Source organism: Acomys minous (assembly GCF_964271855.1).
Source record: "Acomys minous genome assembly, chromosome: 2".
Taxonomy (NCBI): domain Eukaryota; kingdom Metazoa; phylum Chordata; class Mammalia; order Rodentia; family Muridae; genus Acomys; species Acomys minous.
In genome coordinates this window covers 130,697,186-130,715,240 of record NC_140484.1, presented here as the reverse complement: position 1 = coordinate 130,715,240, position 18,055 = coordinate 130,697,186, and the positions used below count along the sequence as shown (strand labels likewise).

At 50.5% G+C, this 18,055-nt stretch overlaps 1 protein-coding gene across 1 annotated transcript in view; it reads right to left on the bottom strand.

Moving 5' to 3' along the window:
* LOC311578330 (guanylate cyclase D) overlaps positions 1-14,445 on the bottom strand; it is a gene marked incomplete at its 5' end in the record, with an annotated part of 37,990 nt that extends 23,545 nt beyond the window's left edge. The window contains 8 exons of the mRNA XM_084748195.1: positions 379-459; positions 1,623-1,751; positions 1,842-1,938; positions 2,527-2,611; positions 4,067-4,421; positions 5,574-5,869; positions 10,640-11,398; positions 14,439-14,445. Of these exons, the coding sequence (XP_084604321.1) occupies positions 379-459; positions 1,623-1,751; positions 1,842-1,938; positions 2,527-2,611; positions 4,067-4,421; positions 5,574-5,869; positions 10,640-11,398; positions 14,439-14,445 (1,809 nt within the window). The remainder of the gene's footprint in view (positions 1-378; positions 460-1,622; positions 1,752-1,841; positions 1,939-2,526; positions 2,612-4,066; positions 4,422-5,573; positions 5,870-10,639; positions 11,399-14,438) is intronic.
* Between the last annotated feature and the right edge of the window lie 3,610 nt (positions 14,446-18,055).

Below are 18,055 nucleotides of genomic sequence, written 5' to 3'. Positions count from 1 at the left end.
GGTGACTGAAGCTCCCTCCCTCAAGAACCCTTTCTCCAAAGCCCAGAACTCTGCCTGGAATATGACAGGGATGGACACAGGAAGGCAGGCACAGGCTGAGGACCCTTGGTGGTACCCAGGTTCCATTGCTGGGAGAGGAACCCAGATAGCTAGGGTGAGGCTTATGCTAGGATGCTGACAGGTTTGAGGGATGCTGGTGTGTGATGGTGACCACGCAGCTGATGAGATGCTGGCACTAATAGTGATCGTGTGGAAAGCAATTTATCTCTCTCTCTTAGGCCAGAAGCATACCCAGGGAGTAGGGACCACTCCAGACCAGTGAGGGTGTCCTGAGCACATGCCCACTGGCCCCCTGCGTCCCTCCCTCTGCAGTCCTACCTTTCTCAGGAGGTTGAGGCTACTTGGCCGCAGCTCAGGGGCCATGCCTGCTTCGAACTTCTTGAGCCACACCCAGTCTCCCTGTTTAAGCAAGAGAAAGCGTTGTCTTGTTCTAGCTCACTAGCTGGGTGGTCGTGGAACAATGCCACCACCTCTTGGCCTCAGTGCCTACCCCACACGTGTGCCCTCGTCTGTGTTCTGAGCAGGGCCTAGCCTGGCCAATGGGAGCAGTAGGCAGACCTTTGTAGACTTTTTTCAGGGAGGGCCAGGGCCAAGCTTTGGCTGGTGGACCTGAGGCCCACTCTTCACTTGGCTTCCCTGGAGCCCTGTGACTTGGGTAGGTGACTTCTAGGGTGAGCATCAGCTTCTGAGTCTGCAAAGCGGGGGCAACCAGCAGATGAGGGCTAAGGAGTTACAACTAGGAAACAGGGTCCTAACTGGAGTCCGGCTTTACCACGAATAATTCAGATACCTGTGGTGTGCAAGCTGTGACTCTGAGCTCCAGAAGAGAGACGTGAGAGAAGGGCGGTAGAGGATGAGGTGCCTACAGTTCTCACTGTGGTCCCGGCCCTCAGCTGGTCCCTAATGGATTGCCTCTGTCCAGCCTCACCTGCAGCCTGCAGCCTGCAGCCTGCTGGCTATTGTGTTTTGTGCGTCATTAAAACCTCCTTTTGGTAGGAAAAGGAAAAGGTGGGGGTTGCCCAGGGGAAAAGGTGGAAAAATAAGCACCAAGAGCCACACACTGCTTCCTATGGAAACAATTAGCCATGTTCAGTCACCGTGGCAGCCACAGGCAGAGAGCCGTGTACTAGTAAGTAGTTGCACTTGAGACTAATGGTGCCGGAAAAATGGCTGTGTTCTCAGCAACATAACCTTGCTTGTCTGACCTTTCACCCTGTAGGCTCCTCGTCAGCTGGGGCTCAGCTTCTACCTGGAGGGGTCTGTGGCTGAGTACTGCCTTCAAAGCTTTAGGGACTGGGGAGTGTCCCTGCTTGAGCAGGTGGGTGACCGACCTGGGCCAAGGCAAAAGCCAAGTGGTCTGAGGCTGATCAGCATGTGGAACCATGCTGATGGGAGCAAGGCATCTTGTGTCCTATTTCTGGGGCTGTTGTACATGTGCCAGGGCAACCAGGAAAGTCCCAACAGAAGGGGCCTCCAGAGACCTAAGACTGTGTCTTAGATTGACTTCTTCCAAACTTGGACACAGCCTCTCAGGCCTGGTATGGAGAGGCAACCGCCCTCACCTGGTACAAGGCTACGTTGGTGTACTCCGTGAAGGCTGGTAGGCTCCTTGCTGACCCCTGGGTCACCGACCTTGGGCTCCCACCGTCCACCACACTCCTTGACTCACTGCCACTGTCCGCATGCAGCCTCTGGGACAGGTATGAGGGGGGTGTGGTCAGAGGCTAGACCCAGCCTGCCCATCCTCCTACCTGCCGACCCAGCCCAGTCTACCCACCCACCCGCCGGCTGGGGGTCCGCCGGAGGAAGGTGAGCTCCTGAGCTGCCAGCAGGATTCGATGGGGGCCCTGTAACAGCTGCAGCTGCTGAAGGCCTAACCTGGAGGTGAGAGAAAGTAAGACCCCAGTCAGGCACCGCCTCTGACTCAGCACCCACGTCCTAGTCTTTCCGCATCTCTTCCAGTGCCAGCCTCGGGGCTGGTGGGGGCTGAGTAAGGTCTGTACAGGGTCCACTGGCCTTGGGCTCAGTCTGCAACTTCTCAGGGCCTGATGGGCCTACTGGTGTGTAGACCAGTTTTCCTTGAGGCCTTGTTAGATGTGAGAGTAGACATAGCTAGATATGGCCGAGGCTCAGGAGCCTCTGAATGGAAACGGGAGAAGTGTTTGCAGAAGGGAGGAATCTCTGGGATAGATCTGGCTTGCCCCTCTCTCACTGTACAGACAGGAGCCTGAAGCTCAGAGGCAGAGTCTTATCCAGTGTCACAGGCTTCTCCCTCACATCTCAAACAGCCCTCTCAGGAGGCAGCCAAGACTCCTGGGTCTTCTTAAGTAACAGCTAAGAGAGGGAAAGGCCAGTAGTCCCTGAGGTATGGAAGTTGATGGAGGTGGGGAAAGCCCCTGTAGGTTGCCAAGGGACACCCTGTGGGACAGGGACTCAGAGAGCCTGAGCCAGGCCGGTCAGCCTCACCTGATGAGGTAAGCAAGGACTCCACCAACCAGGGCCAGAACACAGGCCAGTGTCAGAGTCAGAAGGCTACCCGGGGGCTGCACACCTGTGCAGGGAAAGACAGGGGTCGATCAAGCGTTGACCTCACAGACCTGCTGCCGCCTTCTCAAATCGCTTCCCCTTCTCAAACTGCTGCCCCTCCCCATGCCGGTCTCTAGCCATCCCTGTCTGTCACAGGCTATGTCACCTGGAGGGCCTGGCCTGGCACAGTGTCTTTGTTCTGTTCTCAGGTGGGGCAGGGGGCAGGAGTCACTCTTTGTAGAAGAAAAGGACAGAAGAGCAGGTGAGGGCTTCAGCCCCGCCCCCACCCCTCCCCAGGAGGGTTTTTTGTATTCTCGGTTAGTCTGGGAGGTTGATGGTGCTGCCTGGTTGGGCACACTGGTATGAATGATGCTCTAGGGAGGAGCTGGTGTGTAAGGACCCAGGAGGCAGGGGGTGTGGCTCAGTGCTCCAGTGCTTGCCTGTGGTATGGAACACACACTTATTACAGAGCAGATGTGGTCAGGCAAGTTGAGGTGGCACCAGGGTCAGGAGTACAAGTGTTCCTGTTAAGGGAAGCCTGATTCTTTTTGGGGGGGCAGGGCATGTGTTTGGGGAGATGCAAGAATTGCTGGCTGAGCCTGGGACAAAAGGAGGCACCGAAAGTTTGAGGCAGGACAGGGACATACACAGGTCTGGTCAAACCTGTCACTGCCACCATAGTGGTGACGTGTGCATTAGGGAATGTGCTTGTATACATATGTGAGCTTCCTTATGGTCACAGTCACATGTGTCATAAAGGATGACAGCCAGGATGGATGAGTGACAGAAATCAGAACGGTGTGGGCTTCTTGCCCCACATGCCCAGTAGTCTTAAGGGAAATGAACCCTGTACTTGGAGTCAGAAGCTTGGGGCCACATGAGCTCAGTCACTGCCTTTCTATGTGACTCTGGGCAAGTCACCAAGGCTTTTCAAACTTCAGTTCTTTAATGCTGTCTATGGAGGGTAATGGCCTACCCTACCCACACGGCCGTGATGCACTTAGGAGATCTGTGAGCTGGGAGCACCACTAGCCCTGATCATCCAAGGGAGGCCTTGCCTGTCTCTCCTAGTGCATCTCAGCTAGTGGTCAGGATTCCCCATGAAAGACCAGAGCCCTTCTTCATATCTGCTCTTGCTCCCTTTGCGGGACTATGCCCGCGGAGAGTGGGTAGGCAGGTGATAAGATGGATGGATAGATGGATTGGTATGTGGGTGGGTAGATGAATGGATGTAAAGAGGGATGAGTGGGCAGATGGGTGGAAGGAAAGATAGGTGTGTGGATGGATGGATGGATGGATGGATGGATGGATGGATGGATGGATGGATGATGGATGGATGGATGGATGATGGATGGATGGATGAATGGATGATGGATGGATGATGGATGGATGGATGGATAGATGGATGGATAGATGGATGGATAGATGGATGATGGATGGATGGATGGATGGCTAGATTCCTGCGTGGACAGAGAATTACCTCTTACGCAGAGTGTGTTGAGGTCAAACCAGCAGCTGGTATCACGGGCTGGAGGGCTCCCTCCTGGAAAGTGAATAGCCTTTCCTAGGGGCTGCACCTGCCATGTGCTTGTTTCCAGAATGTGGGTGGGAACCAGCTGGCTTCCTTCACCATCTGTGTCCAGGATGACATATTGGGCTAGCCTCCTTCCTTTCCCATCCATCCGGATTCTCTGGCTAAAACCAGCCACATCAAGAGCTCTTACGTGGTCCCCTAAGCAAGCTCCTGAGAGCCCTTCTCCATGAGTCTCAGAGTGGTTCAGAGCATGGGCCAACAGGATGACAGCGTCATAAATAGTTCCAAAGAGTGGAGACACCTGTGGAAGAGAAAGTCCCCCATACTGTCACCTTAGACATCTCAGCGACCTGCAGGATTGTGTATACTGCCACCCTCTCTCCCAACACAGTCCACTCTTTGGCCACGTTACCCCAGCCCCACTGAGCAGCCTCACGGTCTCCATGACTACCACCACTACTCCACTCTCTCTGACTCAGCTATATCCCAAACCTTCCCAAAGGAAGCTTCTTGGTTCTAGCAGGTTCATCCTCTTTGCCCTTTGTTCAGGGCCTCCTCTGATGCTTCCTGGTTCTTCAGAGCTTCATTCAAGTGTCACCTCCTCATGGGAGGGGGAACTTCCTGGTCCACCCTGTCTCTGCTGTCCACTCCTCTAGTCCATCTCTCTCCATCTCTTGAGCCTCATCTGCTTTCTTGGCGGAAACCATCACTTTGACTTTGTTTATACCGTCTCCACGGTTGTCATTTGTGTTTCCCCAACAGAAGGAAGCTTGTCTTGCTTATACCACCACGTCCCTGACACCTCACATGGTGGCATATGAGAGACCCAAATCACATTTAAAAAAGAATGAAAAACCTCCTTCTGCACCTGCAGCCCTGTTGTCACCTCAAGCCACTGCTATTTCTCCTCATTATGAAGCAGGTTCTGGAGTTAAGCCAAATCCTACAAACCAAAGCCAAGGCACTAGCCTCACCAGGCCACTAACAATTTTCAGGTTCATAGTGGTGACCTCAAAAATCCACTCCCGACACTTTCTTCTTTTAGTCTTCATCACCTGCTAGAGAGATTTGAGTCAGGACAGGTAGGATGTGTCTAGATAAAGAACGGCTGGAAAACAAGATTATGGGAACTGAGTACCTTGTCACTGGAAGTTACAACATAGGAGGAGAGAAGAGGGGGGAGGGAGGGGGGAGGGAGGGAGGGAAAGAGAGAGAGAGAGGGAGGGAGGGAGGGAGGGAGAGAGGGAGGGAGAGAGAGAGAGAGCGCATTAGAGACAGAAAGCAGGCACAAGCCTATACCAAGGAGCTAAGCAGGCAGACCCAGGTCATGTGGCCACAGTGGGGTGGCCTTGTCAGCCAGCCCAGGCCAGAAAGATCTGTTACGGGTAGAGTGCGCACACACACTGGCTCAGGGCCCCACACTCCAGAGCTGGAGAGAATCAGATGCACCCACCTGATCTGGCTCCAGGTTGGCCGTGGTCCTTCCACTCATCTTAGTGACAGCGAAGGCGTGGTTCTCAGGACTGGAGTCCAGGCTGATAGTGAGTACTGCGTCATAGGCTTCCTGAAGGGGCCCATGGTCATCCAGGGCCAGGTAGGAGCGGTTGCGATAGGGCAGGGCAAAGAGCAGCATGTCATAGGGCAGGAAGACCAGTCTCCCGTCTGTCAGGCCCTCCTCCCGCGCTCGGTGCAGCAGGGTGGTCTGCTCCAGGCCTCCAAGCAGTGCAGAGTGCATGCACAGCACCACAACTGAGGGTCAACATGGCATGGTTACCTTCGCACTTCAGCTCTTGCCCAAAACCCAAATCCTGAGGTTCTCAGAGCTCCCGAAATCTGTGGTCACACTTCTAGCCTCAGCTCCAAAGGATTCTGGGTATAGGTAAGATTTGCCCTCAACCTGACCCTATAATAATTATGGCTTGAGGCCACCAAATCTAGGTGAAAAAAAAAAAAAAACTCCTCTCAATCAAGGATAACCCTGGGTTAAGGTGGCCCTCTGACCTCACATCCCAGCATGCCACATAGCAGGTGCACCAGCTTCTCGTCCACCTCAGCCCTCAGGCCATGATAATTGCTGATATGTATCAACTGTGTTCAATGGCTGTCCCCAAGTGCCCTTGCATGTAGTTATTCATTGCCGATGGGGGGGGGGCGGTAAACACGTGTAATGCCAGAACTCAGGATTCTGAGTTTAAGGCAGCCTGGGCTTACATGACAACATCCTGTCTCAAATTTAAAAAAAAAAATCACAGCAGCATGAAGATGTGTGTGTGTTGAAGGACACTTAGGCACATAGTGGCTTATGAATTTCCCCAGAGCATATAAACACCAAAATAGTAGAGCTGGGACTTGAACCCAGGGCTCATCATTAGTTTATAATACTTAAAAAGCTTGTGTGTGTGTTAGTCTTGTCATATAGTCCACACTGGCCGTGCACTTACTAGGTAGTCCAGACTAGCCTCTAATCTGTGAATCTCTTGCCTCACTCTACCAAGGACTGGGTTTATAGGTTTTTATGACATCATGCTTACTTAATTTTTTTTTAATTAACATGATTTCCATATCAGAAAACATATCCTTAAATGTGTATGCCTTGGTCGTTTGAGTACATTTACAAACCTGTATCACCACTATTTAGTCTGAGGGAGTGTTCACCACCCCCACTGTCACCTCTGCCCACCCTCCACCCCCATCCCCGAGTCCATTACCCACCTCAGTGGATTGTCTAATCTGGATACGTCATCTGAAGGGACTCATCTGACACACGATCCTTAGTGTCTGACTTCTTTTACTTAGAGTACTCCAGGCCCATCTTGGTGACAAGCGTCAGAACTTCATTCTTTTTACATGGCTGTATAATATTCCACTGTCTCATAATCAGCCCACAACCTATCTGTGGCCCTGGGTGGCACCTAAAGGACTAAGGAGATGATACAGATACATCCGCTTTGCCTTAGTTAAAGAAACATCCTGTTATGGTTTGTCCCCCATAAGGATCATGTGTTGAAGTTTTGGTCCATGGTTGGTGGATCGGAAGAGTTCAGCCTTCATCAATATGCTAATCAGTCCCCGATGGGCCTATATTGGTGGCATTGTTGGGAGGTGACAGGAAGTGGGACCTAGCTGGGGAGAGTGGGTCCTGTGGTCATGCCTCTCCCTTCCTGGGAGGGGAGTTTCTTGTGCTGGGAGGGAGCCATATGCTCCCATTGCCAGGACATTAGGTCTCACTTCATGCCCAAAGCACTGGACCTGGCTGACCTTGAACTGACGACCCCAAATTAGCTTCCCTCCTTCCACGATGTCTTTCTCAGGTATTGTTTTTCACAGTCAGGAAATATCTACCACATCCCTCAGCAATAAGGCACCCAGTCACCTCCTCAGGCACAAGACAGAGGAGACCCCTGCCCAGGGTGAGGGTCCACAGGCCCCCTTCTGCTCCTTTGCTCTCCTACCACCTCAAGTCCCTGTCCGGCTTATATCAATGGCAGACAGGGCCACCATTGGCTGAGGCGAGGCCAGGTCCCTATGGCCATCTATTCCCCCTAGAAAACCCAGAAAGGCGAAGCTACCATCTACCACAGAAGAACAGAGGTCTTCCTGCTGGGCCTGAGGTCCCTCATCACACAGAGGTCAGAGCCTGGAGGGAGTGGCTGTGTTGTGTGGGCTGGTGGGCATGATTTATCTGAAACCCAAATAGTGGGACGATCTCCTGAAGACCCACTGGGACAGGCAGACAAAGCGGTGACCTGCTTCGCACCTGCTTTGTCACTGTTCTGTTCAGACACCCCCTTTCTCTTGGGGGAAGTTGGAAGCACCATTTTATATTTGGCCACAAGGGGGAGCTGAGAACCACGTAACTAGGGAAAAAGCTGGTTCCGGGCACCTCTTCACTGTCCGTGTTCATCTTCTTCACCACCCCACGAACTAGGAGTTTTAAGCTGCCTCGTTCCACTGAGAAAATAATTGAGAAGCACAGAACATTGAAAGCAAAGACAGGTTTTTGGTGGCTTGCCAAAGGCCACACAGCTAGTAGGGCCAACGTGGAACTCCTACAGCTGCCTCAACATCCTGCCTCCTGAATTCGAATGTTAGCATCACGGCTGGAACTCAGTTCCCTGGCTCAGGGGCAGGGGCGTGGTCTCACAGCCTCCCTAGCTGCTCCTCCCCTGCCCCACGTGCCAAGAGTCAAACGGTCCCTTGTCTTCCTGGGCGTGAGGGGTGTTACCTGCACACCTTGTGCTACGCTGCCCCTCCGTCATCTCTATTCTGCCCTTGACTCCCACTTACTGTCCAGTCCCGCCCTAATGTCACCTTCTCTGGAAATCCCCCTTCGCCTCCAAACAGGTCATTTAGTTTGGATTCTGTCCCTTCTTCAGTTTCAGGCCCCTCACAGCCGAGACCCAGCCTGTTCCTGCCACGTCCTCAGAGCTGAGCTGGAGATACAGCTCATAGTACTGAGTGTTCATGTGGTGAGTCAAGCATCCCCAGCAGGGAGGCGTGGAGCGCTTGGTCCCGCTCATAAACACTAACCACTCCAGTTTGGGGCTGGGCTCTTGGCCAGGAACCCGGGAGCCTGGGCTTGAGATTCCTGAGGGTATAGATTTCTATTTGTGATCACTCATGTATCAGCTGTCAGAATCAGCTACATTGGAGTAGGATAGAGACCAGGGTAAGCGTCCCGAGTACACGGGCTGAAGGCCCAGGTACTGAAGTGGAGAGAGAAGTAACACTTTAATCTGGCTACAACCTATGCTAATTTGAACATTGCAGATATTTCCACCAAAATAATAGAGGTAGATAAAGAAAATCCAACCTATTCCTGGATGCATAAGTCCCAACACAGAAACACAAGAAACATGAAAAACCAATGCGACGTGACTTTCTGAAAATCAGTAATTCCACAGGAAGGGCCCACAAAGAGAACGGAGTAGAAGAAATTCCAAATGGAGAGTTCAAAGGAAAAACTGCAGTAGAGAAGACAAAGTCACATCTGGAACAGAGACTGAAGTACTGCCCATAACCTCTTAGTTTTAAAGTTTCTGTTGAGAATTCTGTTAGTGTTGTGCTGGACCTGAGAGCGCAGATTACTATACCCAGCAAAGCTATCTTTTATATTATCCTTCTATATTAAAAAAAAAAAAGTAAAGAAATGTGCTGGGCTAGCACAATACACAAATAGAAACAGTAAACACATCCATGAGGACATGAAAAAGAATAAAGTTCACTAGAAAAATAAAATCCCAATTAGTATTGGGAAAGTACCAAATATTACAAAACTAACAAAGTGACATAAATTAGTGTATATATTTCAGCAACAATGCTGAATGTTAACAGTTTCAATTCATCGATTGAAAGACATAGATTTACAGATTCGATTTAAAACAGAAAAGAGAACCCATCTATATGTTGTCTATAGAAAACACATCTCACTGACAAAGACAGCCTTTTGGTGAAAGGATAATAAAGATATTCCAGGTTAGTGGAACTAAAAAGCAGGCAAGTGTAGAAATTCTAACATCTGGCTATAAGACTTCAATATTTTTTGTTTTCTCATGGCAGAGTTTCTCTGTGTAACAGAGCCCTGGCTGTTCTGGACTGTCTTTGTAGACCAGGTTGGCCTCAAACTCACAGAGATCCATCTTCCTCTGCCTTCCAAGTGCTGGCATTAAAGGCGTGTGCCACCACTGCCTGGCTAACCATACTGGATGTAAAGGCATTGATTGATCCTAAGACAGTAAAGTGGATGACTAATAGGCTGCATTTTAGGACACAAAGCAACTCTTAAGGAATAAGAAAGGACCCTAAAATAATTTTATCTATTTTATCTGATAACAGTAGACTAAAACTATAAATCAATAATTGGCAAGAACTACAGAAACTGGAGATTGGACCACATAGTACTGATAATGACTGGATCATCAAAGAATTAGAAAATGAATTTTTACATCCCTAGAATCAAATGAAAATGAGAATACAACATACCAGAACCAGACACAATGAAAGTAGCTCTACGAACAACGTATATACACACATGAATAAACACACACACACACACACACACACACACACACACACACAGAGAGAGAGAGAGAGAGAGAGAGAGAGAGAGAGTTATGTTTTATTTCATTCTCTAATCTATTATTTTCATTTTCCCTCTCTCTCTCTCTCTCTCTCTCTCTCTCTCTCTCTCTCTCTTTATAATGCTAGCCGTGATTAGATCTCTGTTACACTCCTGGAACTTTCATTTCAAAGGCAGCCACCAAAAAGTAAGCCTCACAGCCAACATTTGAACCAGAGCTCAGGATCCTGTTGATCTGCCTAGTCAGATCAGACTAGACCAGTGTGACAAGTTCCTGCTCTCTGTGGCCTGCCAGGGGAAGCCTTCAGAAAGGATGGCTTATAGGCTTGTTGCTGGGAGACTCAGCAAGTGCTCAGCCCATGGGCTGACACAGAAAGGGCTTCTCATGGCCATGTGAAGTCCAGGATGCCTACAGCAGTGAGAGGCCCTGGGATACTTACTTTTCAGACCACGCACACCATGGAGCTGCTTGCAAACCTCTGTGGCCCCCTTCTCTCCAGGTCCCAAAGAAGTCACCAGTCCGATGGGCAGTCCATAGGCCCTGAAAGCTGTGGCCAGCTGCTGGGCTGTGGTTACCCAGATATCCTGGTGAGAGGACACGATGGCCAGGCGAGCCCAGCCAAAGTGTCTCATGACAGAAAGTAGTACACGGATGGCAGAAGGCAAAGTAGGCACCAAGGCACCTCCTCCCTCTGGAGCCTCACAGGCCCAGGAGAAGAGGGACTTGCCCCAACCTTGGGCCAGCAAGGCTGCTGCTGGGCAGTACCCAGGATTGACAGGGCCCACAAAAGCAGCTACTGTGTTCTTGTGGGACACGAATGTGGCCAGGGCATGAGGGGTGTCACAGCCTGTGGGGATGACCTTGAAATCCAGCTGGGAGCTATGAAGCAGTGAGGCATCCTGGTTGACTTGATCTACAGCCAGCTGGACAGCCATCCCAGGAAGGGCCTGGGAAAAGATGGGGTCACAATCCCAAGGACCCAGCACCCCAACGGTGAAGGTTTCTCCTGCCCATGCCAGCAAAGGAAAGGAGTCAGCCCACAGAAGGATACCCCAAAATACCACAGAGAGGACTGATATGGATGAGGCTGTCCTCAGATGATTGACAGTGAGCCCCCATTGGTCCTGGCAGGGCAGGCAGGTCTTCCTGTATGGTGCAGTCCAGTCCTGGCGTTCGGGGTGTGGGCCCTTCTGCAAACCTGGGGAAGAATGTTAGTAAGTCTAGCTGTCTAACAGAGTCCTGGGAATGGTGCTCAAACAGGATGCTGCCTACAGGAATAACATCCAAATCCAACCCGTTGCCTCCATCCATAGATCCCAGGCTAGCCTCTGGGGATGTCTGAGCCTTGTCTTCCTCCTCTGAAAATATGAACAGCAAAACTGCTCAGAAGTCTTACTGTGCTGACAAATGGCACCACGGACAGCATTCGGCATAATTCCAAGTGCGTAGGACTCAATGTCCTACTTTTAAAAACAAAAACAAAAACAAAAACATGACCTCTGTTTCTTCTTTAACTCATCTTTAAGGAGGACCAAATGCTCCCTGCCCTGTTACTGTTCTCTACAAGGCCAGCTCCACCCAAAGGCCCTGGCTGCTGAGCCCAAGGCTTTAGGAGCAAAGCACATGTGCCAAGTGCTGTAGTTCACCTGCTGCCCCTGCTCACCAAGAGAACTGGAGCTAAAGTGTTCACACTATCTGTGTGTGCGCCAGTCCTCAAGCCCATCACAGACCTGTCTGGACCAAATGGTCTCTCCACCTCACTGCATAGAGGACGAAGCTGGGGAAACTGGCATAGAGTTAGTAGAGAGATAGGATAAGACCCACGTCTGTTCTCCCCTACCCCAAACACGACCTTTTCAACCATGACACTTAGACTTCCCTCTGTGTACATTTTTGGCTATCCTACAGAACAGGAGTAAGATCCCTCCACCTAAGGCCCTGCTGCCAGACTCAGTGCCTCAAGAATCCTGTAGCCAGGGGCCTGCAGAGGCTCATGGAGAGCTGAAGACTGGCTTTGGGATAAGGCAAGGGCTGGCTTTCATTGCAGCTGTGTCTGAGGTGGGCATAGGGGCCACATTCCTTGTCGCTCCCACTCTACTCTAGTGTTAGAGACTCTTGACATCACCCTGAAGCCGTTCTTGCCTCCTGTCTGAAAACATGCTGTAAGCTCTTGTCCATCCACAGGGCTCAGCTATCTTTCTGCCCACACCATTTATATAGTCATGTGGAGAACCCCAGGAAGGAATAAGAACCATTCTGAACCCCCCAAAACTGCCAAGTGAATAGGGCGGCAGATGTCAGCCAAGGGAAGAGCTAGCCATGAGTTTGGGGCATAGACAGGAGGATCAGCAGGGGACAGCAAGGGCAGGGAGGACTTCCTGGAGGAGGCAGAGCTCACATCAACCCTACACTTGCAGACTGAGGTCAGGGGAAAGGAAGTTTTTCTTTGAATACCATCAAAAAGGGAGGGTCTAGGTAGGGCAGCACTTTAGAAATCATGTTTGATGCTGGGGTGGGACGGGGAGAGGAGCCTTGTAACCATATAGAAGACTCATTTCCTAGCTTTCAACTTTGGGCTAGACACTGAGGTTCTTTGAGCCTCAGTTTCCCAGCCTGCAAAGTGGAGGTACAAATAGTTACCTGGTGGGTTGTGGAAACCATATGTGTCCTATCTATGATGGGATGGATGCTCTGCACTTACTAAGTGGGGCCATCCCATCTCTTCCTCATTACTGCCCTACCTTCAGATCTTTGAGAGAAGGCAGAAGATGCAGAGAGAGAGCAGGGAGAGCAGAGCAGGAAGGAGGCAGAGGGTTGAGTCTCCACGCCATGCTAGGCTTCAGCCTCAGCATCTGTGCAGTGCCCAGCACTTTGCCCTGATAACTTCATATTCTGCTTCTCCCAACTCAGGACTGGCGGGCTAGTCTCCTGTTAGCCTCTGAGCCTTGTGGACGCAGTGCCTTCTGTCATGATGTTCAGAGAGTGGTCTCCTAGCATGCAGCTGAGGTCCACCTCGCAGTGAGTCCCTCTGGCCTATGGGATGAGCTCTGGCTGTACAGTGTCTTTGTCTGTCTCCAGCTGAGAACTGAAGTGTGAGCCTTCCCTGGCCAAAGTGCCAGTCACTTCCCTTGGTCTGTTTCCCAAAGCACTGGTGACTCAGACTTTGCTGGGGCCTCCCAGAAGCTCTCAAGGAGACTCTAAACTCGCATTTATAAAGACTGATTCTAGGTAGGATAGTGACTTGTCTAAGGTCTTACATAAGGTGGGACCAAGTCAGAACCAAAATTTAACCTCCAACTTCTCAGCCAAAGATGAATCAATACCCACCCTCACTCACTCTGTTGCCATCTGTCTGTCTGTCTGTCTGTCTGTCTGTCTGTCTGCCTGCCTGCGTGCCTGCGTGCATGCGTGCGTGTGTGTGTGTGTGTGTGTGTGTGTGTGTATAATCTATCCATCTATCTCATATGGAGTACCAGAGCCTAAGGATGCAGATGTCTAAGTCAAGCCTTCTGTATCCAGATTGAGACCCTGAAGCTCAGAGAGAGGAGGTTGCTCTTCCTTTGACCCTGCAAAACACCAGTATGACCCCTGACCTAAGGTCCTACTGGTAAATCTTGGTGCCTCCAGAATCCTGCAGCCAATGGCCTGCAGAGACACTCAAGGATTGTAGCACCAGGAGGCCAGTGATAAGACACAGCAGGGGCCACCTTTCACTGCATCTGGCCCTGATTTGTAGCACTTCGGTCCAGGCCTCTTTCTGCCCCTGGTTTCCCCAACTGTGCAGACAAAGCTCAGTTTGCACCTTAAAGTCTCTAACCATCCTTCCACATTGATGTTCAGTGTGCTGAGAGAACACAGAAACAGAGCTCTCTATCCTTGAGCTTAGCAGCATTCACCTCCACATAATCCCCCCAAGGGTGTAAGCTCCTCTGGTCCCTCTGTACTGGGCACAACAGGTTGAAGGGCCACCCTGAAATGGGGAGAGGGTTTGGAGATGGCCTTAGGGTTAGCCATAGGTTGCTGGGTTTATGAGGCCACCCACATGGAGTTAAAGGCTCCCATCAGAGCCCCGGAGCTCAGAGTCAGAGAAGCTTTTGTCTGAATGAAGACACCAAACCAGAGAGAGTGACAGTAGCCCACAGGACAAAGATAGAGAATTCCTATCAGCTCAGGGTCACCCTCCTAACCCCAGCCTGGTCCTTTTTGCTCTCTTCAGGGCATGCTCCCTGCAGACTCACCTGCCATGATGGGCCCTCAGAGTGGACACTGCGCTTTTGTCAGTCCTGAGGGTCTCACACAGGGTCCTGAGAACTCTCTGACCTGGGGCCTCTCATTCTCTGTGTGATTGTCCTAGCCACTCATTTCTTCTGTTGTCTACTGGCTTCCCAAGACTCCTGCCTGGGGACAGGCACAGATACGGCTCATCCTCTCCTGTTCCCCCTTAGGAGCCCAGAGAAACCATTTGGAAAATCGGATCTGTTCAGACACCAGGGCTCTGGGGAGCCCCATCAGAAAGAAAGGGAGAGTTGAGGACAGGAGGGAGGGAGGGAGGGAGGGAGGGGGAGACGGTGAGAGGGTGTCTTCAGCACTGTGGACAGCTCCAGCCTCTCTAGGGCACCCAGAAGGCGGGGCATCCAGGCAAGTCACAGAACCCAGCATTAATGAGCATCCATCAAGGGCCAAGCACAATTCACTCTACCCACAGAGGCTGTTATTACCTTTACTTTAGAGATAAACAAAGTTGGCCAAGAGAGGCTAGGTAATTTGACTGAGGGCACAGAGCGAATAAGTGGCATGGTTCATTGCCTGCAGCTTCACACACACCGTGCTGTCACACCATGCAGTTCTTGAACGAGAGATCTTTTCTGCTGTCCTTTTGGTGGATAAGACCTCGGTCCAGTGGGCTTACTCACACCCTGCCTCCACCTACCACCTCTTACCTGGGACAACAAGATTTTCTTGACAGCCCTGAGTCTACTAAGGACTGCCACCACACTGTGCCTCACCCCAGAGATGACCTTGTCAAGTGGAAACATGTCTTATTTTCTTTGTCACCTTATTGATTCATCCGGAGCTTACTAAGAACTCACGTCCCAGTTCTGCCATGGAGTGAGCCAAAGCCACTGTTTTTCCTTCCCTCAACCATACCCCTAATTCCTGACATTTCCCCCAAACTCATCTGCCTCTTAGGCATTGTCCTAGATAACTGAGTCCCATTGACATGTGGAAAGAACGAAGATTTTTTTTTTATCTTCACGGACCTTTTCTAACAGGAATATGAAAGGACACAAGAGTTAAAAATAATAAAGGTGGTAGGCTACTGTGGGAAAGTGACAGATGTTACGAATAAGCAAAGACCATCAAAAGTGCCAGGTACATAGCCCAGCATGAGAGTTTTATGTTACTATGCAGTCTTTAGCATGATTTTAACAGTCAAGAAAGAGTAGGTGTGTCATAAGTTAATTTTGGTTGTGCGTGTGGTTTTTTTTTAAATGTAGCCCCAATATTGCTCTAAGAGAGCTTCAGGGCCCCTGCTGATGTGTCAGACACAGATCTATTCCCTCTCATCTCCATTCTCTGGTCCCTCAGCAGGCTGCCTAATCTCAGAGAAAGGGGCGAGGAAGGAAAGAAAGCTGAGATGCTGTGTTCACTGCAGGAGCTAACCCAGAAACTGCCCTTCCCAGCATCCTATGTCATGGCCTTTTGGCTGGTTTTAGCCAAAAGGAGACACTCACAGACATCAGAGGGACAGACAAAGGGAGACACTGGGAAATTCACCCCTTCACTCTCTGGTATATTTTTGGTTTGTTATACTCCTCTTTCTATTTCTGTGTGTATTTGCAAGGTTTTCATAATTTTATAATATCAGTGAAAGATGTAGAAATAGAAATTTCACCACACACTCCTCAGCACCAATAATGTAGCTTTTTCTTACAAAGCACTTTAACATTTTTCTGTCATAGCACATATTTCTACAAAGTCAGTATTATCCCACAAGCTCTATAGGTTCTAAGATCTGAGGATGGGTTAGCTGGAGACCTCTGCTTCATGTCTGACAGGCTACAAACAGGAGCCAGGCCTGGCTTTCATCTGAGTTTCAACCGGGAAAAGATGTTTCTAAGCTCCCCTGGCCATGGGCTGTGGTGTCCACTTGAATCTTTTTTTTTTTTTTTTTTTGGTTTTTTGAGACAGGGTTTCTCTGTGTCCTAGACTCACTTTGTAGACCAGGCTGGCCTTGAACTCACAGCGATCCACCTGCCTCTGCCTCCCTAGTGCTGGGATTAAAGGCCTGCGCCACCACACCCAACTCACTTGCCTCTTCAAAGCCAGCAGCAGAGTGTCTGCCAGCAAGCCAACCTTTTGTGCTATGATGTCAATTGAGCTAACCACACCAGCTCTGCCCTGTTGTTCGGAAGCCAGTGAGTGACAAGTACTCCCATCATCATCACGGGAAGTGGGAGTTGTTGGCGTGAGGCAGCAATCACAGCCTCTTCCCTGCATGTGTGCAACAGTGGAAGAAACGGACAGCTCGGGGAAGTTCAAAGACACGTCACTTTCTTTAGTGAGCAGGATCAGGAATGGAACTAGGGCCCAGGCCTCACGGCATCTGTCATCACCACCTCGCAGGTCTGCCAGGGGGCAGCACAGCTGCCTCCCCACCACCCTGATCCTTTGTTTCTTATTCCTGTTTGGATCCTTGCTCCAGGTGGGTCCTTTACCTGAGCCCGTCTGTTGGGAAGGTCCCTGTAAAGTCTGTTCTTACCATAGGACTGACAGTGGCCTGCGACAGTTCTGCCCTTACATGGTTCCTTGGAACGAAGACCACAAGATGATTTGTGGTGCAGCAGGGTGACTTCCACTCAGACACTAGATGCCACTGGCACTCACTGGGGACGGGGCAGTTTTTATATAGATGGAAGAGTTATATTACCATAGGGCTGTTGGAACTGCCAGGTGGGTGAAACAAAGCTTCCTTCCTGAAGATCTGAATCTAGTCTTTACAGGGTCAGCCAGGGTTGTAGGACAAGGCAATTCTTGGGGCTAACATATTGTATTCTTAGCATAACCCTTTTTGCCAACTATGGGGCCACTGACAAAACCCCCCTATAAAGACTGAGATCTGTCACTTTGGGGCTTAGGTAGTAGCTCCCTTCTTGGATTGACTTGGGGTGGCGGAGGGGTCCTGAGGTGTACACATGGCCAGAGATAGATCCAATATACTTCCTCAAAAACAAAACAAAACAAAACAAAAACCCCTACAACAACAACAACAACAAACCTCTGCCCCTGTTAAAGCAGTGGTTCTCAACCTGTGGGTCGCGACCCTCTTGGAGGTTGTATAACAGATATTTATTTACGTTACGATTCATAACAGTAACAAAATTATAGTTATGCAGCAGCAGTGGAATAGTTTTTGGTTGGGGGTCACCACAACATGTGGAACCGTATTAAAGGGTCGCAGCATTGGGAAGGTTGAGAAGCACTGATCTACAGAATCACAGAAATGTCAACAAATGAGCTTCCTCAGTGTGTCTGTGAGGTAAGAGTGACAGAGGTCCCCCAATCTTCTTGGTTCCTGGCCCTTGCTCTGACTACAGGATGCCACATTTGACCACTAGGCTGGACCTCATCATACAGGATGTTGTCCCCACTGACCCTGGCACAGCCCCAGCACTCCCTTTCTCTAGCCCATCAGCCAGATGCTCTCGGATGACAGATGAGGGGAAGGCAGCCACCACCTGCTTCCTTGCCCTTGCGGTGAAACACTTCCTCCAGTCAGAGGCAGTGTTGGATGCTGGTAAAAGATGGTGTGGTCTGTATGATCATAGTCACAGCTTCATCAAAAGCACCGGAG